At 44.7% G+C, this 25,704-nt stretch overlaps 1 protein-coding gene and 1 long non-coding RNA gene across 2 annotated transcripts in view; both read left to right on the top strand.

Annotated features, from left to right (window-relative positions):
• Positions 1 to 16,536, top strand: part of LOC147717643 (uncharacterized) — a 61,782-nt gene extending 45,246 nt beyond the window's left edge. The window contains exons 2-3 of the long non-coding RNA XR_015296083.1: positions 14,984 to 15,060; positions 15,929 to 16,536. This is a non-coding gene — a long non-coding RNA (uncharacterized LOC147717643). The remainder of the gene's footprint in view (positions 1 to 14,983; positions 15,061 to 15,928) is intronic.
• Positions 1 to 25,022, top strand: part of LOC147717642 (uncharacterized) — a 461,002-nt gene extending 435,980 nt beyond the window's left edge. The window contains 2 exon segments of the mRNA XM_086924435.1: positions 17,571 to 18,984; positions 18,987 to 25,022. Coding sequence (XP_086780561.1) covers positions 17,571 to 18,984; positions 18,987 to 19,007 — 1,435 coding nt within the window. The 3' untranslated portion in view covers positions 19,008 to 25,022.
• The last annotated feature ends 682 nt before the right edge of the window (positions 25,023 to 25,704 follow it).

Genomic DNA, 25,704 nt, shown 5'->3' with positions numbered 1-25,704 from the left:
ACAAAAGCTCCCACATACATGAGATCACTCTTTAAACAAGCTTCTCTCCTTCAAAAAAATGTTTCATCTCCATTTCAATAGGTTTAAACAGGTTCATCTATAAGAGGTGAGCAAACCACATTTGAACAACATCCCCGTATCCAACAGGACTGCCCCAAAGCTGCTCCAATTTATGACGCACCGCTTTAAAGAACCCTACATCACAAGTGCATTGACCGTCCACAAACCATCTACCCCTCCTATCACTCGTTAACCATATCTCTTTGTTTGACCATGTGCAGCACTTCATTTTGGCTAGCTTTGTGCTATAGAAATACAATATACATAGATACATTCATTATTATTGGCATGACTAGTGTGTCCTGGCATAGCTTCTCTGTCCGCTTGTATACCTGCCCAGCATCGTGCTGGAAAGCTGTGCTTGCCTCCATTCACTGTTGCCAGCCATGGAATGGGTGACCACCCATCATACAAGGCATTGCTTCACTCCTTGCCCTTCCAGACCGATCATCACTAATTGCACATTGTATTCCAGTTAGTGTCCTTTTCACTTGACTTACTCACAGGCTAGTTTTTATCACAACAAAGGGACCTATTACGATGTTGCTTGAGAAGCCTCCAACCTAAGGTCGCAGGCTTTCCGACTGAGATCCTCGGTTTCAATTCCGACCGCCTAGTTACAACATAGGCGGTCAAAATTGAAATCGGCCAGACATTCTGACTGGAGAGCTATGGGCTCAAGGAGCCCATCGTCCACTCGGAGGCTGGCCCGGAATCCCAATGGACAGTGTTTCTGCCGTTGGGATTACGATGCTTGTTTTCCGACAAGCTTTCCATGCTGGACTTTCCAACAAGGAAAGTCTGTCGGAAAGTGAGTTTGGGGGCCCCTAGCAGGTCTCCCTTGTCTTTGCGGCCTCTGGTTGGGGGCCAAGGGGGTACCTATGGTGCCCCCTGTTCATCCACGCCACGCGGTGCAGGGATGAGCACAATCTCCCACTTCACTATGGGAGCTTGTGCTACAGCTCTTTTACAGAGGTCGGTCCGTCCCAAGATTATGTTGGTCAGAGGCAACTCTGACCGACATCATAATCGGGCCCAGAGTGTCTGCTGGAAGGCGTGCCTAAAGCAAGCCTGTCTGCGCCCGTCCGCGCCTGGACCACACCCAGCGCCGGAACCCATGGCCCCCACGCGCACCATGACGCCCGACTCCGCTACGATGCCAGCACCCTTCACGCACTCAACACCGGACGAACACACTTCTGCTTCCAGGCCACCCGAAGCGCCCCCAAGGACCCTTCTCCTGCTGGAAATGCAGCTTCACCAGCAACAGACCCGCAAATCCACCCACCGGGACAGGACACAACCACCTCAGATGCATACTCCTGAACACGCCATCGAACTCTGGGATCTGCTCAACACATCCTGCCCGGACATCGCTTTCCTGACAGAGACCTGGATGAACACCTCCTCAGAAACCGACATCGCCATAGCCATCCCGGATGGCTGCAAGATCACCCGCAGAGACCGCACCAATGGAGTAGGAGGTGGAATCGCCATTATCCACAAATCCACCCTCAAGGTCTCAACCAACTCCAACGACACCCTCAACACCGCTAAACACCTGCACTTCCAGATCCACTCTGACCCCAAAACCACCCTCAGAGGAACTCTGATCTACAGGCCCCCCGGACCTCGGCCACAGTTCAGCGATTCCATCGCCGACTTCGTCAGCACGTACGCTCTTGTGTCCATGGACTACATCCTCCTCGGGGACTTGAACTTCCACCTCAAGAAAAACAACAACACCAACTCTACCACCCTGCTCGCCAACCTCGGACTCAAAAAGCTCGTCACTACTCCCACCCACTCCGCCATACACACGCTTGATCCCATCTTCTCTGCAAGCTCCCACGTCTCCTTCAGCCACACCACCGAACTCCACTAGACCGATCATCGCTGATTCCACTTCACCTTCGAGAAGCCCACCACGCACCCCCGCACCCAACAGATCCTCTGCCGCTGCTGGAGCAAAATCACAGAAGACCAGCTACACACCGTCCTCGCCCACAGCCCACCCACAAACCCCACCGCCCCCCCGCCGCCGCCAGCAACCTCAGACGCTGGATCAAAGACTGCACTAACACCCTCGCCCCGATCAAGAATCCCTCCAACAGCCGCACCGACAAGACTGCCGGCTGGTTCAGCGCGGACCTCCAGACCTCCAAACAAAACTGCCGAAAGCTGAAGAAGCAAAGGCACCTCGAACAAACACCAGAGAAGCAAGCAGCCCACAAAAACGCCAACATCATCACCTCATCAGATCCGTCAAAAAGACCTCCTTCAAGGACCGCCTCGACAACAACGCACACAACAGCAAAGAGCTCTTCGACATTGTGAAGGAACGCTCCAACCCTAGCGCCAGCACCAACGACATCCCACGTTCGCAAGTCCTGGGCGACTCCCTGGCCTCCTCCTTCAACCGCAAAATCGCAGACATCCACGACAGCTTCAACAACCAGGCCTCCACTACAGCCCGTGACACCTCAGACCCCAAGGCCACCGCCCACGGCGACCCCCTCCTCACCTGGACCAACATCGCTGCCGACGACACCATCAAAATCATGACCACCATCCACTCCGGCTCCCCATCAGACATGTGCCCACACCACATCTTCAACAAAGCCAGCGCCACCATCGCATCCCACCTCCGCAAAGCCATCAACATCTCCTTTGAGACCGCGACCTTCCAGGAGAGCTGGCAGCATGCCGAGATCAACACCCTGCTCAAGAAGACCAAAGCAGACCCCAAGGACCTCAAGAACTTCCGGCCCATCTCCCTGCTCCCGGTGAATGTCATAGAGAAAACTGTCAACAAACAGCTGACCCGCTACCTCGAGGAGAACAACATCCTGGACCCGTCCCAGTCCAGGTTCCACAGCAGCTACAGCACCGAAACGGCCCTCATCGCCTCCACCGTTGACATCAGAGCCCTGCTGGACAACGACGAGACTGCGGTCCTCATCCTTCTGGACCTGACAGCCGCCTTCTACACTGTCTGCCACCGCACCCTACGCACCTGCCTCCATGATGCAGGAATCCAAGACAAAGCACTGGACTGGACAACCTCGTTCCTCTCCGGCAGAACACAGAGCATCCGCCTCCCTACCTTCCGATCAAAAGCCACAAAGATCATCTGCGGCGTACCCCAAGGATCCTCCCTCAGCCCGACGCTGTTCAACATATACATGGCCCCAATCGCTCACGTCACCAGACTGCACGACCTCAACATCATCTCCTACGCAGATGACAAGCAACTGATCCTCTCACTCACCAAGGACCCTACCACCACCAAAATCAACCTCCACGAAGGTATAAAAGCCGTTGCCAATTGGATGAAGAACAGCCGTCTGAAGCTGAACTCGGACAAGATGGAGGTCCTCATCCTCGGCTCCACGCCTTCGGCCTGGGATGACTCCTGGTGGCTGACCGCCCTGGGGGCAGCCCCAACGCCCACCGACCACGCATGCAACCTGGGGTTCGTCCTCGGCTCACCGCTCTCCATGACCAAGCAAGTCAACGCCATCTCATCCTCCTGTTTCAACACCCTTTGCATGGGAGCCCCGACTAAACTGCTGAAACGACTGCAACGCCTCTGCCCGCCTGATCCATGACATCCCTCGCCACAGCCGCATCACACCACACCTGAAAGACCTGCACTGGCTTCCCGTTAACAAGAGGATCACCTTCAAACTCCTCACCCATGCACACAAAGCCCTCCAGAACACCGGCCCAGCATACCTCAACAAACGGGTCACCTTCTACACTCCGAACCGCCAGCTCTGCTCTGCCGACCTTGTCTTCGGCACCGTCCCCCGCATCAGGAGAACAACCACCAGCAGCAGATCATTCTCCTACCTCGCCGCTAAGTCCTGGAACACCCTCCCCATTCTCCTATGGATTGATTGATTGATTGATTGGTCCTACCATCCAGAGTGGTCTTCATCAGACTTGCTGACTTCAACATCGCCCACCAGCCATTTGACATGTTATAGGTGACGTGTCCCTTGCTGCCTCCATCCCGTCTTCAGTGTCCTTTGGGGTGGGTTGCCTACCTTCCACTCCTGGTTCACCTTAAAGACAGATTAGATTTGCATGTATGCCTTGTTGCTATCATTTCTCAGCATTCATTTGCATGCTACATCAGCTAAACTTGAATTGCTGCTGCCCAGAGAGCACGGTTTCTGCAAATCTAAGAATGGTTGAATGATTTCTGGAGGTTGGGTACAATTATATATAGGGCTTCCAGTTTTATGGTATATTTTTTTTAAAACATTTCGTCTGTATTTATCCATTTTTGTTTGTGGTCATTTTATCTGTATTTATCCACATTTAATTTTGTAGCAAGATGAAACAAGACCCTGAAGCTATTATTTTTCCACATTTATTTAAATTGACATGCACACATGCACTAGGCTGTTTATCTGTCTTTTTAAATTGGAGCCTATGCTAAGTGCACTTTTGGCACCTTTCTTGGAGTGAAACCAATTCTTCTGTTTAGACTGTGTATTTGATACCATTTTCTAGGTTCCTGGGCGCCCAATGGCGTTCCACAGGATTATGAGCTGGGATAACTAAGCTGCACAAATCGGCATTGCTAGAAGAATGATGGTCCCCGCTTGCAACATGATTTTGGTTGCTAAATACAAAGCCAGGGTCCAGTTTCCTCTGCTGACAGGAAGCCACAAGTGAAGTGGACTCCATTTCCCGGCAGCCTTGGGGGTACGCCTACCACACCAGATGCTAGACATGCCAGGAGGCGCTTAAAACAACGCCAAGGGCTCGCGTAGCGTGGGATCTCCTTTTGGACTTACTTGTTTGTTGCTGTTTGTCGCCCACCAGAGCCAGGGTCCGGTTTCCTCTGCTGACAGGGAGCCACGAATGAAGTGGACTTCATTTCCCGGCCGCCTTGCGGGCACGCACACCGTACCGGATGCTAGACGTGCCAGGAGGCGTTTAAAACAACGCCAGGGCACCCGCAGCACTGGACGTGGGCGTTCCCGGGCCAAAGGCGGGCCTGTCCAAGCCCATCAGAGACCAAAAGAGGCCGGGCTGGGCCATACTATTAACATTTTGCAATAGAGTGGACTGAAAGTTTGCAATACATGGCAGGTACTGTGTGGACATTGTAATCACGCAAAATAGTAATAATGAGCAAACGTAAATCTGGTGCTGGGGTGGTGGGGACTCTTGATGCTTTTTTGCTGAGGGCAGAATCGGCTCTCATACACGAGATAGAGCTCACAGAGCGCAGACTGTCGTTGGAACCACAGCATGTTCAGACTAGCAGTATACAGATTGGGCCTATTGCTCAGCAGGATGAGGTTGACAAGGTCAAAGTTCTGGGCCTTCATAGTGATCATAATGTGAACTCACAGACTATAGACATAGATCCCGAAATAAAAGGTGCAACTTTAGTTGAAGAATGCGGTGTGGGTCTATAAAACCAAATCATGTCATTAAGAGCCCATACAACATTGTGGTGTCCTGCTCTGACCCACTTGACACAATCCCCAACAACACGGTTCATTCTCTCTACCAGACCGTTACTCTGGGGATGATAGAGTGAGCTCTTAACATGTTTGATATTTGAAGGCTGTAGAAACAGCTGAAATTTCATGCTGATAAATTGCTTGCCATTGTCAGACACAACTATCTCTGGAAAACCTTCCCTCAAAAATACTTCAGTGAGGAAATCAATGACAACTTTGGTATTAGCTTCTTTGACAAGTTTTATCTCAGGCCACTTGGATGTATAATCCATAAGGACTAGAAGGTACTTATTCTGTCCACACAAAACATCATAGGGACCCTGAATATCAATCCCTACCTTAACCCATAGTCCATCAAGACACTCAAAGGGTAACAAAGGAGGGGTAACTACCTTCAGCGACTTATCAGAAGTCTTACAAACACAGCACTCTTGAACCATGTCTTCTACGTCGGTATCCATGGACGGCCACCAAAAGGCATCCCGAATATGACGTATTGTGAGTTTGGCACTCAAATGGCCTTTGTGAGCTTCTTTCAAAATGTTAACCCTGAGAGAAGAAGGAAGAACCAGTTTCTCACCTCTCATCAATAAACCATCCTCTAAGGATAATTCACTTTCAATCTTGCAAAAGGGTTGTGGAAAGAGAACCTTTTCACGTGGCCAGCCATTCTTAATTCATTCACAGACATCATGAAGAATGGAATCAGCAAGAAAAGTGGATCTCCATTCCTGTTCTGAACCTACTTTAAGTTCAAGAAGATCAAGGGTGGCAACAAAACAATCTTCACAATCTTCGTCAACAAGAACATTAAACTTAATGTTGTCTTGTTCATTGTTGTTAAATGGAAACCTCAAAAGAAAATCTGCCCTGAAATCTTTAACCCCAGTAATGTACTTCACATCGAACTGATACTGTAATAATCTAGTGACCATTCTGAGAATCCTGGGCGTACAGCACTTACTCATGTTGTCACCCAGAATGTTCAAAGCGGTTTGTGATTGGTAACGAGTAAAAAACTCTTACCCTACACATATGGGTGAAACTTCTCTATGGCTCAACAACAAGCCAACAGCTCCCTTTCAATGACTGAATATTTATGTTAGGCAGCTCTCAGCACTCTTGAAGCAAACCCAATGGTTTGTTCAACACCATCAACAAATTAACATGGCTCCTAGACCAACTTGTCTAGCGTCAACAGTGCTATAACAATCTTTATTGGGATCTTAAGTTTTAAGTGCTTGACAATTAGACAACAATGATCTCACACGTTACAATGCAAGAACACACTCTTCACTCCAAAGTGCGCTTATGGGACGTACAATGGTGGCAAAATCAGGAATGAATTTAAAATAATATTTACAAAGCCCTAACAAGGACTTAACACCAGTCTTGTCTGATGGAGCAGAAGCAGTGGTGATGGCTTCTAATAAGCCTGGGTTGGGATTCACAACTTCTTGAGACACAACATGTCCTAGGTATTTGTTATACTTGTCCCTGCTGCCCAGCTTGGAATGTGTGATGTAAGAGCCTGCTAGAATGTTCTGTGTGGATGTCTGGCAGTTGAATGTGGGCTGAGTGACAGGAGGCCACTCCTGGTGGGGTTTCCCTCCTTTATATCTTACCTAACATCTTACCTTAATAAAGGAGCATCAAGAAAGCATATGGACTACCTGGCCTTATTTACAACATTTTTGGTGACGAGGGTGGGATTCGAACCCACGCGTGCATACAACAGTATTCCTCTTTGTCGCCATCAAATTCACACTTTTCCGATTTGAGACCAACCCCATGCTCTTTGAATAAAGATAAAACTTTATGAAGAACAATGTCATGACTTTGGGAGTCTTGCCCAAAGACTAAAACATCATCCTGAAACACAAGAACTGAGTCTGTGGTGGTCATTCCGCCCGCCATCCTATCGGGAAATAGGACCGCCCGTGGGGGCCATTAAGATGCGCCTGCCACAGTGGCTGGTGCATCCTGCATTCCTGTCATTGTGGCGGGCGGTTCACTCAGTACCGCCCACCACAATGCCAGGAAGGCATGTCGTGCACTTCCATGCACTTCCATTCACAACATGGCAGGCACCGTGCGGTGCCTGCCATGTTGTGCATGGAACTGCAGAGGGGTACCATAGCTACCCCCATGTGCACCCCCCAGAGTCCCAGGGGTTCCACAACGGGCCCCCGAAAGCAATTCCCGCATGCCTTTCTGTGGCAGCAATGCCGCCAAGGAAAGGCATATTTCCGCACCCATTTTAATATGGCTGGCGGTGTCAAACAGACACCGCCACCATATTAAACTCTTTTCCGCCCTGTCAACTTGTTGACCGGGTGGAAAAGTGGCGGACGGTCTTTCAGTCCGCCGCGGTCCCCCCTGCCATAGTAATATGGCGGGGGCTAAATGGGTGGCGGGTAGGGTCGGATCTCGGACGGATCGCGACCGCCCGCATGGCGGTCGCAATCCTAAGTCTCTTAGGATGTGGCTCATGACCCTTTGGAAGACAGAGGTCGCAGAGGCTAGCCCGGAGGGCATACAACGGTACTGGAAAGTGCCCATAGGAGACACAAAAGCAGTGAGGTGTTTGGATTCCGGGTGGAGCTCCACCTGATGATATGCGCTAGCATGGTCAAGTTTTGAAAAGCACTTAGCTCCCGTGGTGGCAGCAAACAAATCAGATATTTTCGGTAGGGGATGAGAGTAGATCCATATCTCCTTGTAAAGGGATCTCAAGTCAACACAGACCCTGAGTTGACCATTTTTCTTGTGTGCCACCACTAAGGGAGAAAGCTACAAAGAAGATTTGTCCGGCTCGATGGCTCCCTTAACACACAACTCTTTAAGCCCCTTCTCTAAATCAGACCTGACGCTGAAAGGTACTCCTCTAAATTTGTGTTTCACTGGAGTAGCACCATGCTTGACCACAATCTTATGTTTGAAACCACTTATCTTACCTAGTTGATCGCCAAACACGGAGGTAAATTTGGTAATCCACCTTTGTCTAGAATTGTTTTGTTTTGAGTCGTCATGGCACTCCACGACCAACACTTGTTCACAAGTCCCTGGCTTCAATATCATACCAAATAAACCCCGGTGCAACTACCCAAGAATGTTTGAACCGTTGACAGCAACATACATTTTGCCTTTTATGCGCCTCCCTTTAAAAGACATTTTATCTTCAAAAAATCCAAGAAGATCAATTTTGCGTCCTTCATAAGACACAGTTGATCGATTTGGAGGAGACAATTCGATTGAATTTCTCCATGTCTCCACAAACAATTTCTTCATAATCACCGTAATGCGAGCACCTGAATCCACCAGTAGTTGAAGAACTTTGTCCGCAACACCGATGTCTGCAATAGGGTCAACACAAGAAGAAGAATCGCCTTCCACAGCTTCAGAAAAGGAAGTAATATGCTCATTTGTACTTTCAGGAACTAATTCATTCTCTTTGCGGATTACAGAAACTACTTCTGCATCACTTTCGGAGTCAGAATCAACCACACACACAACAGGTTTCTTTGAATTTTTCCTCCTTAGACAAACTTTTGCAAAATGCCCTACTTTCTTGCAATAATTGCATGTGACTGTAAAAGCGGGACATCTACTCTTTTTGGTATGAGTGGGATTACGACACCTAAAACATATATTAGGATTAATTCCCTCAAATTTGGCAGACTTTGGAAAACTTTTGTTCTTGGATTTAGTATGAGGTTTACTAATCTTGACACTATCAATAAGTTTGTCACTACTTTTCTCGTCAAGTTCTTTGAGAGACGTCATTGAAATCTCAATACTTTTAGCAATTTTGATCATCCCCTCAAGCGAAGGATCACTTAGACTTAGAAGTTTTTGTCTAATGCTTTTGTCTCTGCATTGACAAACAAATTGGTCTCTTATGAGATGGTCCATGAAATTTTCAAACTTACAAACTGCAGCCAAACTCCTCAAAGCAGAAATATATGAAACACATCTTCATCGTCCAATTGCTTCCTTTTGAAAAATGTATGTCTTAACTCCATAATACTGGGTTGTTTGCCAAACTTTTTTTTTTATTTCAAAACAGTTTCTCGAAACTTATCTAGACCATCACTTTACTCTGGAGTCAGTGTGGGTAAATGTGGGTAAATGTTTGAAAATAGAACTTCCTTCGGACCCCAGTGAGTAAATAAGGAGGCATTTTTTCCTATCAGCAGCATATCTTGATGCTCCTATAGCCCCTAAGTATGTTTCGAAAGCATTAAACCAGATTTCCCATCGAACTGGAGGTTCACCTGGCGTGTCCAGCCAGGAATAAAGAAGGTGGGTTAACAGCTTGCATTGTGCACATTTTAAGCATAGAAAATAAATGAAATGGGATGACGTTACATATATTTAAATACGGATGGAGACAGCGTTAGAAATGCAATGTTAACACACCTTGTATAATTAAAGTTAAAAGAAAACCAGTGTCATTTTGTTGAAAATGACAACATGTAACAATGGTGTGTGTGTCACCGTTGAACACACATTCTATGAGATTAATCCATAATATGGGAATTTTTAAAAAAACAACAAAAGGTGTATATATCGCCTTGTAATACACCTGCAACTGGGATTTTCACATGCAAATTGATGACTGTGGAGCAATAGGCGTGTGTATCACTGCGTGATACACATACAGACAGATATGTGCATCCAGATAATGATGACAAACTTAAGCTGTAAATCACCACATAATAGGAAAAAAATGCTGCAAATTGTTAATAAAGAGTTTGGTGTGCATATCACTGCGTGATACACAACTGACAGCCTTGGGAGTAAAACCGCTGTAAATTGCGATGGTAAATATGCCGGAAACACAATTCGTATGTGTCTTGAACTGTGAAAGGGTGTAATGTAAAAAATGTAATGTAATGTAAAAAAATTCTTGTAGAGCGCGCTTACACCCAGCGGTTTCATGGCGCTATAAGCAGTGGAAAGGCAGAGAGAAACAGGTGAGGGCAGAAGATAGAGAAATTAGTTGTGCGCCTTACGGAACAGGTGTGTTTTCAAGAGGGACCTAAAATGAAGGTAAGAGGTGGTGAGCCTAAACTCCAAGGGGAGTGCATTCCAAAAGGAAGGGGCAAGAAACGAGAATTTGAGCCCTCCATGTCTCTTGCATTTGAAGGTGGAAGTTTTGAGTAGAGCAAGATGGGAGGACCGGAGATTCCAGGGGGTAATGTTGTGTTGTAGAAGGGAAGAGATGAAGGCTGGGCCGAGGCCAGCCAGTGTTTTAAAGATCGTGCAGCCCAATTTGAAATTGCACCGTTCAGCAACGGGGAGCCAATGAAGAGTTTTCAATAGTGGACGAACGTGCTGATGCCTAGGCTGATTGAAAATTAATCGTGCCGCCTGGTTCTGGACCAGCTGTAATCGGTTTAGTTGGTAGGCGGGGATGCCAACATAGAGAGAGTTGGCATAATCGAGCCTGGAAATTACCAGGGCAAGTAAGGCCAGGGTGAGGGCCTCTGTGGTTAGGAATCGAGATATCTTACGGATTTTACGTAAGTGAAAGAAGCTAGAAGAGACCACCGCGTTAATTTGGGGTTTCATCGATAGGTCCTTACAGATGATCACCCCTAGGCTTTTGGCAGAATCGGCAGGGCAAGGGGGAAGGCCTAGGCCAGTAGGCCAGAAGTTAGAATTCCATGGATTGGATGTACCCCCGATAAGAACCAGTTTGGTCTTATCGGGGTTAAGTTTCAGGTGGTTTGCTCCCATCCAGTCACTAATGTGACATAGAGTGGACTGGATATTGTGAATAGATTGATCCGAGGAGTCGATGTCGAGGATCAGTTAAATGTCATCTGCATAATTAAATGCAGTGACATTTCTGCATCATAAAGAACGAATGAGAGGGGCAAGGTACAAATTAAAAAGAAGGGGGGAAAGAGAGAAGCCTTGCGGGATGCCACATGTTAACTTGACCAGGTCAGCGGAGAACTGAGATAGACGGACAGCCTGATGACGATCGCTCACAAACGAGCGGACCCAGTCAAGGGCTGAACCCCGGATGCCGGCCTCCTCGACACGGCCGACCAGAATATCATGGTCGACCGTGTCGAAGGCGGCCGACAAATCGAGGAGTACCAGAGCCTGGCTGGTATTGCTGTCCGCCCCTCTCCGCAGCTCCTCCATCACTGCGAGAATGACTAACTCAGTTGAGTGGGCAGGTCGAAACCAGGCCTGTTGGGAGTCAAGGAACTGTGAGTGTTCAATAAATGAACTTAAACAGTGAGTAACATGGGCCTCGAGGACTTTGCTGAGGTAAGGGAGTAGGGAGATGGGACGAAGGTTATTCATAAGGGAGGGGTCAGCATTGGGTTTCTTGAGGATAGGCACCACGACCGCGGTTTTAAAGGAACTAGGGACTAAGCGTGTTTTGAGTGAGTTGTTGAGGAGAGTCAGAGGGGGGATAGGGCAGGCCGAAAAGGCATCACGCAAAACGTGGGGGGGGGGCAGCAGTCTATAGGGGAGCCAGAGCTCCCCCTATTTAACAGAGTTCAAAACTCGTCTTCCGAGATGGGTGGTATCTGTGTAATCTGCTGCGAGTTGTGATCAGCAGACGTTGAAACAGAGATGGATAAATTAGAGGGGACCGAGCAAGGCATACTATTTTTAATTTTAATAACTTTTTCAATATAAAAAAGAGTTAAGGGAGTCACATAGTGCCTGAGAGGGGGGAGGTTTGATGGTAATCCTATCTGGGTGTGAGAGTTCTTCCACAATAGAAAAGATATCCTTAGCCTTGGAGGCTGAGTCAGTAATTTTCTTAGAGAAATAAGATGTTTTGGCTTGCAAAATTGCTAGCTTATAGTCTTTAAGCAGGGTCGTGAATACCAGCTGCTTATCAGGAGTATAGTCTCGCCGCCAACAGCGCTCGGCCTGTCTAAGTTTGAGTTTTCTTTCTTTAAGTCCCTCTGAGAACCATCTTTGCGCGTCAAGGGGGCGTTTTTAACCTAACCTGTTTCAGTGGGGCTACAATGTCGCTAGCGGACTCAAGCCAGTGCTGCAGGTTCTGCGCTTGGGTGTCCAGCGAGTCGTCCTCAGGTGGAAAGGAGGCACTATGTAGAGTGGCAAAGGAGCCTAAATCGGCCCTATTCCAGTTCCTAGCGGAGAGGTTGCCCTCAAGGGTACGGCTAACATGGGTAGTAATAACGAAAGAAAAGGTAATAATAGAATGGTCCGACCAGGTGCAAGGAAGGACAAGGGGGGAGGAGATGTCCAGGTTGTAAGTCCATACCAGGTCGAGGGTATGGCCCTTGATGTGTTGAGAGCAGTTCATACCCAGCAACAGGTCGGAAAAGGTGGATTAACAGACACTTTCTCTATCATCAAAGGGCCAGTAGTTAAAGTCCCCCAGGATCAAGATTTTAGAGTTGTTAATGACCAGCTGGGAGAGCATATCGCTCAATTTAGACGGAAAATTGGGCATGGACTGAGGGGGCCGGTAAACTAAAACACAAATAAGGGGGGCCACAGGGGAGTCCAGTCTAAGAGTAAGACAGTCGACCAGGGGGATCGTGATAATAGTTACTAAAGAAAATCTAATGGGATGTTTAATAATGGCTGCCACCCCGCCACCCAGCTTACCGGTGGGTCTATTGGCTTGGAGGATATAGTAGCCTGGAAGAACGCCGCAAGAATGTCCGGCGTAGACTCCTCATTCAACCATGTCTCTGTGACAAAGAGTATGTCGGGCTTATCCGAGTCCAGGAGCTGGAAAATCTCCCGTTGGTGTTTGACCAGCGAGCAAGTGTTCAGATAGCTCACCGTGAAATTTGAACTAGTAGCTCCTTTAACAGGAGAAGGGAGGATCGGTGCGACAGGAGCAGGGGTTATTGCTGCCGTGGGAACAGACTCCGTAAAAGCCAAACGCGGACAAAACAGACCCAATGAGTCCAATCTAGCCAGTGTAGTTGGACAGAGGGGCCTTTGAGAGTGCAGATGTTTCAATTCGTGAGCAGTATATGAGACAAAAAGGGCAGAGTGGTGTGCCCCTTGCCCCGGCCGGCCGCGCCGCCGGCGTGCCCACTGCGCTCGTCCGCTGCACCTCCGAGAAGAGAGTGGCATTTTATACTGTGGAGGGTGAGAGGGCCGAGCAAGTAATCTGCTCGCCCTCTGACTCACCCAAGATGGCGACCTCGAGAATGATTGGAGCCGGTGCAGCGCCTAATCGGCTGCTGTTGGCCCTGAGTTACCAGCTTGCGCAGGAATATGGGGGTAAGTAAGTGGGTGCCTTCATTTTAATTTAAAAGTACACAATACAAGATCGTAAATACAGTTTTTAAAAACAAATCGCTACAAACTGAATTCCCGGCTTCCGCCTCAGGAACCTGTTGCATAGTCTGCCTAAGCTAAGGGTGTGTGTATCACCGTGACACCCAGAGCCGTTGTCCTGGAGACCACCTCTCAAAAATGGCAGTTGTAATACAACATGAAGCTGTGTACGATTAGAAATACTAAAAGGGGTGTGTGTATCACCGCATAATACACAACAGCGTTGTCATAGAAACCACCATAAAAAGGCCTCTGGAATGCAAGGTGACGTTTGGGAGCGTAATACTGTGAGCTGAAGTGCTGAAGTAAGACGTAGAAGAGGAGAATGAAGGAGATTGCAGCCAAAGAATGTCCGCGTGGACAAAGAACAAAGCTTCTCGTTCCCGGTTGCGAAGGGAACAGAGAAAAAAATGTAAGTGGCCGTTGAATTCTGTAAAATGCTAGATGCACGGCAATGTTAAAAAAGCTGTATAGCAAAGATAGACAGCGCTGAGTCTGAAATGTTCAATGTTGTGTGGCAAATGTCTTTGCACGCAGTGAGGCAGACAACAAGAACACAACGCAAGGGTCCTACCAGTTCGTCGCTGTCAAGAGTAAGGCACTAGGAAACATCCAAACCAAAACTCTTGGACAGTTGAAAAGAAGACTGTTCAGGTTGATTAAAGGATGAGGTTCTTAAGGACCGTTGGTTTGGCATGTTAGCTTGCAGTTGCTTGTCTTTTCATCCAAGAAAACTGGAAATAGTTGGCACGCAGGGTCACAAGGGTGACAATGTAGTTAGAAGATCGTCGCCAATCAATTTGTAGTAATTGAGGCAGAAACGTGTATAAATACAAGTTGGCATTTATTAGACTACATGGTTGTGGAGCCAATAGAGAACAGCTTCACCAGACTCAGCAGAAAGGACCAACTGACCCAAAGCATTCAATCCCTAGACAACACTGAGATTCTAGAGGTAACATCATAAAGAACAAGCTATATGCAGCAGGCGCAATTTAATACAATAACATTACTACGCGTTGCATTTGTTTTGTATCTTTAGAATGGTTGTTTGGCAGATGAGATGTAGTGTTGATTCATGTTTGATGCAAATAAGTTCTTGGTTGAAACTTCTCCTTACTTTCTTTCAGGGTATTCGGGGACAGACCAGGTGGTGCAGCTGCCACCCTCGTAGGAACAAAAACATAAATAAACTAACGAACATCAGGTAAGGTTTCCTATAACCCTGAGTTTCATTTTCCCCTTTTTCTTCTGTTCTCTTTCTCTCTGTTTTTATATCTCTTTAATTCCGGAATTTGACTCCCTCTCCAGATTATTCTCTAGCCATTTAGCTTGGGATAATAATAAAAAATAAAAATAAAATAAAACAAATATTTGACTTTTGCATAGTCCTCTTCATTTTTTGTTTTATGCTAGCTGCATTGAGCATGTTTCTTTACAAAAGTTAGTATACTCCAGGGTCAGGCTAATTATCTCCATTTTCATTAGTTATACAATGCTTTCTTCTTTCTGCCTCTTACTCTAGGGATCTTAGGAATAGTAAGGGTTCTCTGGCAAAGCGAGTTGCTGCCCAGGGTGTTGTAGCAGTGTCTGACTTCCCTATGTTCCGGTAAACCTCCTCTTTAATTTTTGTGTTCCTGCTAATGTGGCTGATCACCCGGGACCCTGGTAGGCACCAGATGGAGCCACATTCCTCAGGAATGTGAACGTGGTGGGGTCCTAGTGCAGGTCTAGTCCCCTTCCTGGGTGAGGAGGCTATGAATTCTTGCCTTCCGTGTTACACAGCAATTCCTCAACTATTGGCACATTCATCTCCTCCTTTACCCCACATGATAGTCTCCTCCCTCGGACTGTAACTTGCACGTCCTTGCTCTCTGAATCTGAATTATACCTCGTCACAACCTCCGTTCCTGCCCTTTTCTGCCTTGGCTGCCACTTCAGGGGCTGTGCTAGGTCCCTTTGGTGGGAGTTTAAGATAGTTTTAATTTCCTCTCTCCTCTGTTTGTTTTGTGTTTGTCTTTTCTTGTCGCTATTTAATTTCCTTTACTGTTGTGATGTTTTTTCCCATTTTTCAGGTGTTGCAATGCCTGGGTCCTGTTAGCGGAGTGTGACAAGTTCCAGGTCACCAAGTAAGTCATTATCTGTCCGAAAATTTGAAATTGCAAATTCCACTGAGCTAATTGGACACAGCCTCAGCAGACAGTGGCATTTAAACCAGTGATTACAACAAGGCCAAATCCTTTGTTCAATAAAATGTTCCTTAATTGATCCCTGAAATAAGGAATAGATGAATCTTCTAAGTGGGCAGGGAAGTAAACAGTATCTGATAATTCATTAAAGGTGTTAAAAAAATAGGTTACTGTGATGTCAGTCATTCTCAAAGAAAGAGTACATTTTTGATGTTGAATGCTTCTGAAAATCTGTTTCGGAATGTATGTTTAGGCTGTGTTTGTTTCTTCTTTATTCATTAATTTTGCTCTCACAACCTTGAGTTCCAGTGGTTCCAAGTTCCCAATCTACACAGCGCTCATGAGCTGTTTCACCTCTGTCAGAAATGCGATGTAAACAGATTTCTTACTTCATTTCTGTAAATGCTTTCTTTCTGCAAAGAAAACGGTCATAGATATTATTTCTTTGTGTTAATTTACAATCTCTAACACTATTTTTACAGGTTACTTAAACATGAACCAAAAAAGAATGTACTTCAGTGCAACAAAATTAAATGGATTATTTTGAAGAAAGTAAAATATTCTACATTCTAGAGCTCTAAAAATAAACTGATTCTTTGGACCAGGAATGTTGAGGAACTTGGAGTGGAAAAAACTGCTGAATGTCAAAGTGATCTCTCAAATTTCTTATGTTCCTAAAGTAAAATGACCAGAAGCAGTCAACAAATTTAACATTTGAGGTATGTAAGAACTAAGAAAATTGGCAACAAGTCCAGGCAGTGCACTTGAGAGCAAATTAATCAGTATTGTAAATTTGATCAATGGTATATGAAGAATGCCTTGGAGACCCAAATGCCTCCCTTACAAAGCTGTATCTGTACACATGATGTGACAGAATTGTCAGGACAACCAATCGCCTCATCTGTCGCCTTCATCTCCTGTGATTCAAGAGGACAGAAAACATTTTTTTAAAGAAGTAATTGTGAAAACTCATTTCCTGTTGTCACTACATCAAAATCTCTGGATTATAATTTTTAATATAGAAAGATTTTCTCCATCAACTCTGTCTCTTGAGTTGATCCGAGTTGTTTCAAAGTGTCATGACCCACGAAAGTCAATAATTTACCGTGTGCGGCTTCCGCCACACAGCAAGAAAAGCTTGCAATGAGATAGGAGGTTTTAAAGGGTCCAGTGTTACTCTATTGATAAACTGGAGTCACATAATGAGCCTAATTCTACTTGAGGAAATTCACATAGGCATAACGTGGACAAAATGGCTCCCTGAGCAGCATCTTAATAAAAGCAGGGGGTGCTCTGTGGAAAGTAATTAAACAGGTTAGATAGGCTGCCTTTTATGGTAGGAAAAATGAACTCCAGATAAAAGCTAACATTAGCTAAATACAAATGTTTGGCAGAGTATATGCAGTGTATTTTAGAAGTTAATGCTTAGTGTAACATAAACAAGTGCCAATTCTGGAATCAGATTCAGTCTTAGCATGGAATGTATCCAGGAACAAACCCAACGTGGAGATACATACATCTGGAATAGGAGCAATGAATGTGAGAACAGCCTTAGTTATCAGTCCCATCTCACTAAACACGAGAAAACTCAAACTGGACAAAAACCTTATCAGTGCCCTGAATGCCAGAAATGTTTCAAACATAAATCCTCTTTCATTCATCATGTGAGAATCCACACTGGGTACAAACCTTATCAGTGCTCTGATTGCCAAAAAAGATTCAGTGTGAAATCTGGTCTCACTGTACATGAGAGAACCCATACTGGGCACAAACCATATCAGTGCTCTGAATGCTCGAAAAGCTTCAGTCAAAAAATAAATCTTACTCAACATGAGAGAACTCACACTGGACTAAAACAGTTTCAGTGTTCTGAATGCCAAAAAAGCTTCACTGAGAAAGCAGGTTTAATTCAACATGAGAGAATGCATACTGGAGAAAAACCTTATCAGTGCTCTGAGTGCCAGAAAAGCTTCAGTCGGAAAGCTGCCCTCACTATACATGAGAGAACCCATACTGGGCACAAACCATATCAATGCTCTGAATGTTGGAAAAGCTTCAGTCAGAAAATTACTCTTACTCTACATGAGACAACTCACACTGGACAAAAACCATACCAGTGCCCAGAATGCCAGAAAGGTTTCACTCGCAAATCCTATCTCATTCAACATGTGAGAATCCACACAGGGGACAAACCTTATAAGTGCTCTGAGTGCCAAAAAAGCTTCAGTGTGAAATCTGGTCTCATTCGACATGAAAGAACCCATACTGGAGACAAACCGTATCAGTGCTCTGAATGCTGGAAAAGCTTCAGTGAGAAAAAGACTCTTACTCAACATGAGAGAGCTCACACTGGACAAAAACCATATCCATGCTCTGAATGCCAAAAGAGCTACAGTCAGAAATCTAGTCTCATTCTCCATGAGAGAACTCACACTGGTCAAAAACCTTTTCAGTGCTCTGAATGCTTGAAAAGCTTCAGTGAGAAAAAGACTCTTACTCACCATGAGAGAATCCATACTGGTCAAAAACCATATCAGTGCTCTGAGTGCCAGAAAAGCTTTAGTGCAAAATCTGTTCTCACTAAACATGAGAGAACCCATACTGGGTGCAAACCATATCAGTGCTCTGAATGCTGGAAAAGCTTCAGTCAGAAATGTGCTCTCACTCAACATGAGAGAACTCACACTGGACAAAAACCATATCAGTGTTCTGAATGCCAAAAAAGCTTCAGTCAGAAATCTGGTCTCAATCAACACGAGAGAACTCATACTGGGCAAAAACCTTATCAGTGCTCTGAATGCTGGAAATGCTTCAGTCAGAAATCTGGTCTAGCTCAACATGAGAGATATCACACTGGACAAAAACCGTATCAGTGTTCTGAATGCCAAAAAAGCTTCAGTCGGAAATCTGGTCTCGCTGAACATGAAAGAACTCACACTGGACAAAAACCTTATCAGTTCTATGAATGCTAGAAACGCTTCAGTCAGAAAATCACTCTGACTAGACATGAGAGCACTCACACTGGGTAAAGACCTTGTCAGTTCTCTTAATGCTGGAAAAGCTTAAGTCAAAAAATAGACTTGAGATAACTCACATTGGACAAAATCTTTATCAATGCAATAAATTCCAGAAAAGATGCAAATGCATCCTATCTAGATGAGAGAGACAGTGTGGAAGACTAAAGGTCAAACCTGGGGAGTAGGTTTCAGCGTTGCAAAACCTTCAATTGAAGCAGCCACAAAGATTGCACGCCTTATGTGATTGTCTGAATAACTGTTTTGTGAAAGAAGCACACACCGAGAGATGAACATGCTTCAAATAGTCTAATTCCTTAGTAATTATTTTTGGCTTCAGTCCATTAATTGTGTTTTACTCCCTATGTGCCAATGAGCAATGACTCTGACCCACAAGGTACCATCAATCCAGAATTTTGTGGCTACACCCCAATGTTCAGAAATGCAAGTAACTTCAAACTGTTTCCAGCCTTAATGAGCATCACCAGGGAGTCTCTTTGTTGTAGGTCTCTATTGGCTCAACGTCTGTTCATGTCTGTGACACTTATGGCGTATCAAGGAGAAAAATTAACTGTGATGGAAGGACTAGTAGTTTATTTCTGAAACGTTCCACTACATCATTCTCTAGTCTTTGTGAAACTACAGATAAGACCAACCATATGAAAACAATTCTTTTTTTTCACAACAGATTTTATTGTTGACAGACAATAAAAAGCCCAGGAGGGTCCAGGGCAAAGCATCGCACATATAATATGACAGTGGTAGAGATGTCAACGTTTTACAATGAGTCCCTCTGAAACATGAGGGTATATTAAGCAAAGTCTATAGAAAAGGCACATTGAAAACCAAAAACAAAGGTGTCACCTTATCTACACAGCCTACATTTATGCGCAATTCCAGTTGTGATAAGACAGTAAATGTACAACCGGACCCAGGGCCTGCACCCAATATGAAATCAACAGGGCAAATCTTTAATAATTCACGCCGGAGGAACTGGTGCAAGGTAGAGACCATGATAATCGGCCCACCGCTTCCATATTTTTGGGTGTTTCTGGGGGCAGCCGCGTGCCTTAAAAATTGCAATTTCAAGCCCCATGGAGAAGTCAAGGCCACGCTTCCAGGCCACTACCGAAGGCGGGGAGGTCGCCTTTCATGCCCTGGCAATGTCGGGCTTAGCAAGAGTAAGCCCTGAAAACAGCAGGTGCCATTTGTATCTGTTCTCTCCGATTTCGTCAGTGATGTGGAGCATGGTTAAGCGCAGCGTTCGTGAGATGTCCCATCCCAGGACCTTGGAAAGGCAGGTCAGCACACCACACCAAAAGCGTGACAGGGCTGTGCATTCCCAAACTGTGTGGAGGAAGGCACCCTCGGCTGTTCTGCAGTGGAGGCAGGAGGGAGAAGCAGTCATCCCAGCGTGCCAGAGCCGATATCGGGTAAAGTATGCCCTATGGAGGTATTTGAATGGTATGAGTCGAAGACATGCTGCTATGGCCGCGTAAGGATTCTAGAGGCTCCACCCAGTCGTTTTTGGCGAGGGGACCCAGGTCCTCCTGCCAAGCCTCCGTAGTCTTGTTAAGTATATCTGTTAATGACCATGGTGCGGTAAAGAGCTGTGATTTTGTGTGCGCCCATCTCGCCTATGAACACCTCTGCCTCAATAGGGCTAACATCGGTAATAGTATAATTTCATGAGAGATAGGGGGAAAAGGCACGTCGGAATTGAAGATATTTATAGAATTGGGAGCGGGGCATTCGGAAGTCAGCCTGCAATTGTTGGAATGACTTAAGAATCTGTCCCGAAGGACATCCCCGACCATTGAGATTCCAATAGCATCTCAGCCCGCAAACCCAGGGAGCTTGAGCAACTGCGGCAGGAGGCTATTATGCCAGAGGTGAGTCTCCTTGGTAAGTTTGCCCCCCAACCGATCCTACGCAGAGCCTGCTGCCAGCTTGCAAAGACAGTCTGGGTCGTGGGCGGCAGCACGCCGAGCGTTGCGTTGGAGTAGTGTATCGTGTGTAATGATTTAGGGTCGCTCAGCCATCGTTCAAGCGCATTGGCAGGGTCCCGCCAGTCACTGTACCACCAGTCATTTAGGACAAAAAGATGTGAGGCTGCATGATGAAGCACCTGTTGTGCCCAAGCTCCCAGCTGATCACTCCCCCGAAGAGACCATAAACAAGACTTGTGTGCATTCATATAGAGACCAGAAGTTTGGCAAAGATTTCCATCATGCGGAGTAGCCGGGGGCCAGACCTATTCGGGCGTGTAAAGAAGAATAGGACGTCGTCAGCATAGAGCGATATACGATCAGACACCTCGCTTGACCACTCAAAGCCATACACCTGGTCATCTACATGCACCCGAGCCCCAAGTGGCTTGATGGCTAGGGCGAACAAGTAGGGGGACAGCCCTGCCTGGTACCCCGCCCAATATGGAATGGCTGTGAAAAAGAATCAATGACTTGCATCGAGGCCGTGATGTCAGTGTATAAGAGTCGAATGTGCTGTAGAAGTCTGGGTCCTATATTTAAGCAGGTAAAGTAGATAAATCCAACTGAGGGAATCGAAGACCTTATCCATATTGGCTAGAAGGAGCGCGGCCGGTTAATTTAAGCGGTCTATGGAGTCAATCGCGTTGTGCGCTCGAAGAATGTTGTGCTGAGTCACCCGATTTGGCATAAAGCCCACCTGGTCGGAATGAACAAGTGTAAAGATATGCGGGAGAATGCGATTAGTAATGATTTTGGCGAGGAGTTTGGCCTCAACATTCAGGAGGGTGATTGGTCTGTAAGAGGCATGGTGCTTAGGGGGTCAGCCGGGCTTCAAGAAGACCACTATCTCGGCGTGGCTCCAGTCAGCCGAGATAGTGGTCTTCTTGAAGCCTGGCTGACCTCGTCGACCGTGGCCTGAAGGTAGTACGGTGATATGGGGGACGAGTATTTCTGAATGAACTTGCATGGAAACCCGTTCAGTCCTGGTGATTTACCAGATCACAAGTCCATAAGGGCAGATTGGACCTCTTCCACGGTGATCGGGGCATCTAGGTCGCACGTCATCAGATAGAGATCGCGGGGGCAGGTCGGCCAGAAATCGGTCAATGGTGTCCGCAGGAAGAATCTCCTGTGAGGCATATACGTTCGCATAATAGTCGGCAAAACTAGTAGTGATACCCGCTGGATCAGTAAGGACCTGGCCCGTCGGTCCCAGTATCCCAGGTCACAGAGCATGTAAACCATTCTTGGCACCACTTTTAGTAGTCCTAAACACGTCTGTTCCGAGGAGACACAACCTAGTATTACAAATATTCACTTTATTGGCTTCTTTCCATTTCCTTATTGCTGCAAATGGAACCTGCTTCCCATCTGCTGAGGTTCAAAAGCTTTAGAATCAGATCAGATACATCCAGAAGAGTGTAACGAATAATCTGGTCTTTTCATAAACTACAATAGGACAACTAAAGGACAACTAACGGACTGCAAAATGCTATTCACAAACTTATTGACATTCCACCTCTTTTACAGTTTTCTGTGCTTAAATCTCTGCAGCGATTGCAAAGTCTCTGCACTCCTAAATAAATGCAGGAGGGACAAAGCGGAGAGCCTGAAAAGTGGGAAATACTTTTGACTAATGGGAAGCAGTTCAGGAAAGATGAAGGAGGGATTTCAGAAGGGACATGGCCTCACTCACAAAAGTTTAAGCCCATTGCAACTCACAAATGAAACTTCTAAAGTAAAGTTACATAAGGCAATAAGCAGACAAAAATGACCCTAAAAGAGTTGATGTCCAGCACCACACATCTCCATCCACTGGTACTGCAGCACCCCCTCAGAGAAAAGAATGGAGGTAGGGACTACGAATAAAACCCCACACCAAATAATGCTAAATTAGATTATTTGACCTAGTTGAAAACAACATAGATGCTATTTAATAATTTAAAAATAATGTTTCTAGTTTAAATGCTAATGTAACATTAGTTTTTATTAAAGTATAATTACGTTTTCTTTAATTCTACACATCTAATTCTATAATTGAAACAGTAAAAATGTTACTTTAGGTGGAAAGTTTTTCAATTTAAACTTGAGAAAAATAGTTTAAATTTTATATATTCAAAATAATTTAGTTTTAAAATTAAAATAAGTTACTGAGGTTTAACTGTGTAATATTTCTAGTCACATTTTTCACATTTAATGCATTTTTGTACTTCTCCCTAAACTTTACCATAGAGAAATCTCTGCCATCAGGAAATGTTTTGGGAAAATGTAAAAAGTTAAATAAATTTAGAAAATATATTTTTGTTAAATAGTATTATAAATTTAATTTTATATATTGTTTTCCATGCAGACAAAATCAAGAATGTGACAGCACTATTAACATATTTTCAAGTAAATATTTAATTAAACTACATTAAATAAAAATGCATTTTTGAAGATTTCTTTATAAAACACCTAAAGTAAAATGTTTGTGTTTACTTACTATGTATATGAGCTCACATTTTTAAAACTGTTATCTATAGAATTAATTGAAATTGAAATTATTAAGACCAGATTAGGCACATTATTTTTAAATTAAAGTTTATTAACATTTTACCATAAAACAATTATTTAAAGATTGATGTTGTGTTTTAATATTCTATTGATTTTATATGTATTTTAGAAAATGATAAATAAATTACTATAATTTATGATGATTTTCTACGAGGTTCTGTTTTAAGCCCCTTCCTCCCTTAAGATCCTTTTGAATAACTTTAACACTTGTAAATGGTGAATACTCAAAAATGTAGAGTAATTTTGCATATATAGTTTACTCATAGGTGTAAGTTATCATTGAAAATAGTCTTCAAGGTTTCCAATCGAAAAAAGTGTAAAATTTGAAGTGCATGCTGGTACTTGGCTGCTATGGGAGCAAATTGGAAGATCCTGCTCGAACACCAGACCACTTGTCTGAGGTATTTGTCTGACTGAGGAGAGGCAACAAATCACTTGAAGTATCATTTCTGTACATGAAATATCATTGGGCCTCATGAGAGACTCTTGTCAAAACTATTTGATATAACAGTGCTATGATCATAAAATTCTTCCATGTCCTTAACCCTGTTATAAGTATTTACTTTTTTATTTTCCCTTCTCTTTTTTCTTGATTTTGTTGTGTTTACCATTACATGGGTGCCAAAGTTACTTTGTTGTTACTGGTTCTGAGGTACTCTTATCCTTGTGTGCTTTTTTATACAATGAACAGTTTTTACCCTTGCTTTATGGCTACAATGAAAGCATCAAGAGACCAAAACCTGAGACATCAGTACTGTGATCTCGTTTTATTGGTATTCTACCTTTCCTCGTGGAAAACTGAGATATGGGTCAAATTGCTGATCGACCTTTGAACCTGCTGTGATATACCTTGACAGGTACAAGTTTCATGTTCAAACCATCAGCCTGAACTCCAGTACGCTGCAGGTTCTCACACCACGTTCTAAGCTTTGGCTCAGATCATCAACCTTAAATCAACTCCATAACTTGGAAGCTCTGAAGACTTCATAGCTGTTTTAACTGTTTGAAGTTTCACGCATTTTGATGGCCATAGATTCAGGTTCGACTTGATGACCCAACTCAACTTTGTTGGCATTTTGCACTATAAGACACTTCTGTTCAGCTCGTCGCCTTCTGAGACTGATTTAGTCCAAAACCTTGCATCAAATTCGACTGTTAATCATCACCGGAGACTAGACTTACCAGTGCCACCTCGAGCATGGCTAACTAGGACAACTTCTACTTTGTATGCGCCTTCAACATTGATTCAGTGAATCTTCTTTTTTTAAAAGTGCATTTACCTTTTTATTATGGTTTTGAGTATATGACTAACAATATCATTTATTTCTGTTGGGACAGTTGTTTTTGTAAATAATCCTTAAATCGCATACTTCCTTTTGATTTTGCCTCTATGTAAATATTAAATAGTCTTGTTTTTCTAAACTTGGTTTGAATATTGAAGTTTTTTGTCTCTTTTTTACTACACTGTATTGACATTTTTGACTTCCATTGTTTGACTTTACCTTCGACCGTGCCTTATGCCTTAGTGCTCAACCCAAATTACCAAAAGCGAGCTAAGGGCATTTTATTGGAATACATGGTTACCTTTGCTGACCAAAGTCTGGTAAAAGCGTGGAAGGCTGATTCCAGGAAGCAGATCACCTAGCAGAAAAGCTTATTGTCTTGGGTGGATTCTGTTAGTCAGATAAGAATTCCCTTTGGGTGAAACAATAGCAACAGTACAAAAGTACTCTCGAGCATACAAACAACAATTTACAACAAAGCAATGCAGATAAACACGATACAACTTCCCTATGTGAAAACACTCTCAAAACATTTCAAATTATAAAAACAGTTTATTAAAAAACATCACATTAAATAAAAACAGAAGTTCGGGAAACATATAAGGACGGTGTAATATTCAATACAAACAACAACATTCAATAAAAAGGAGTGTACAAGAAGGTGAGGGTAGAAACCATTCACAGAGAGACAACAAATTTGGTTTCCCCTTTCGTATTTTTTCTAGATTCACTCCTTAGGCGTCTTGGGTGGATTCTGCACTGAATGTAGTTGCAAAAAGTAAAAACCATGAGGGGAACGGTTGGTAGCTGTGCCCCTAGAT

The sequence above is a fragment of the Lissotriton vulgaris genome, chromosome 5 (genome assembly GCF_964263255.1).
Source record: "Lissotriton vulgaris chromosome 5, aLisVul1.2, whole genome shotgun sequence".
Lineage (NCBI taxonomy): Eukaryota > Metazoa > Chordata > Amphibia > Caudata > Salamandridae > Lissotriton > Lissotriton vulgaris.
This window is presented reverse-complemented; position numbering and strand designations above follow the sequence as displayed.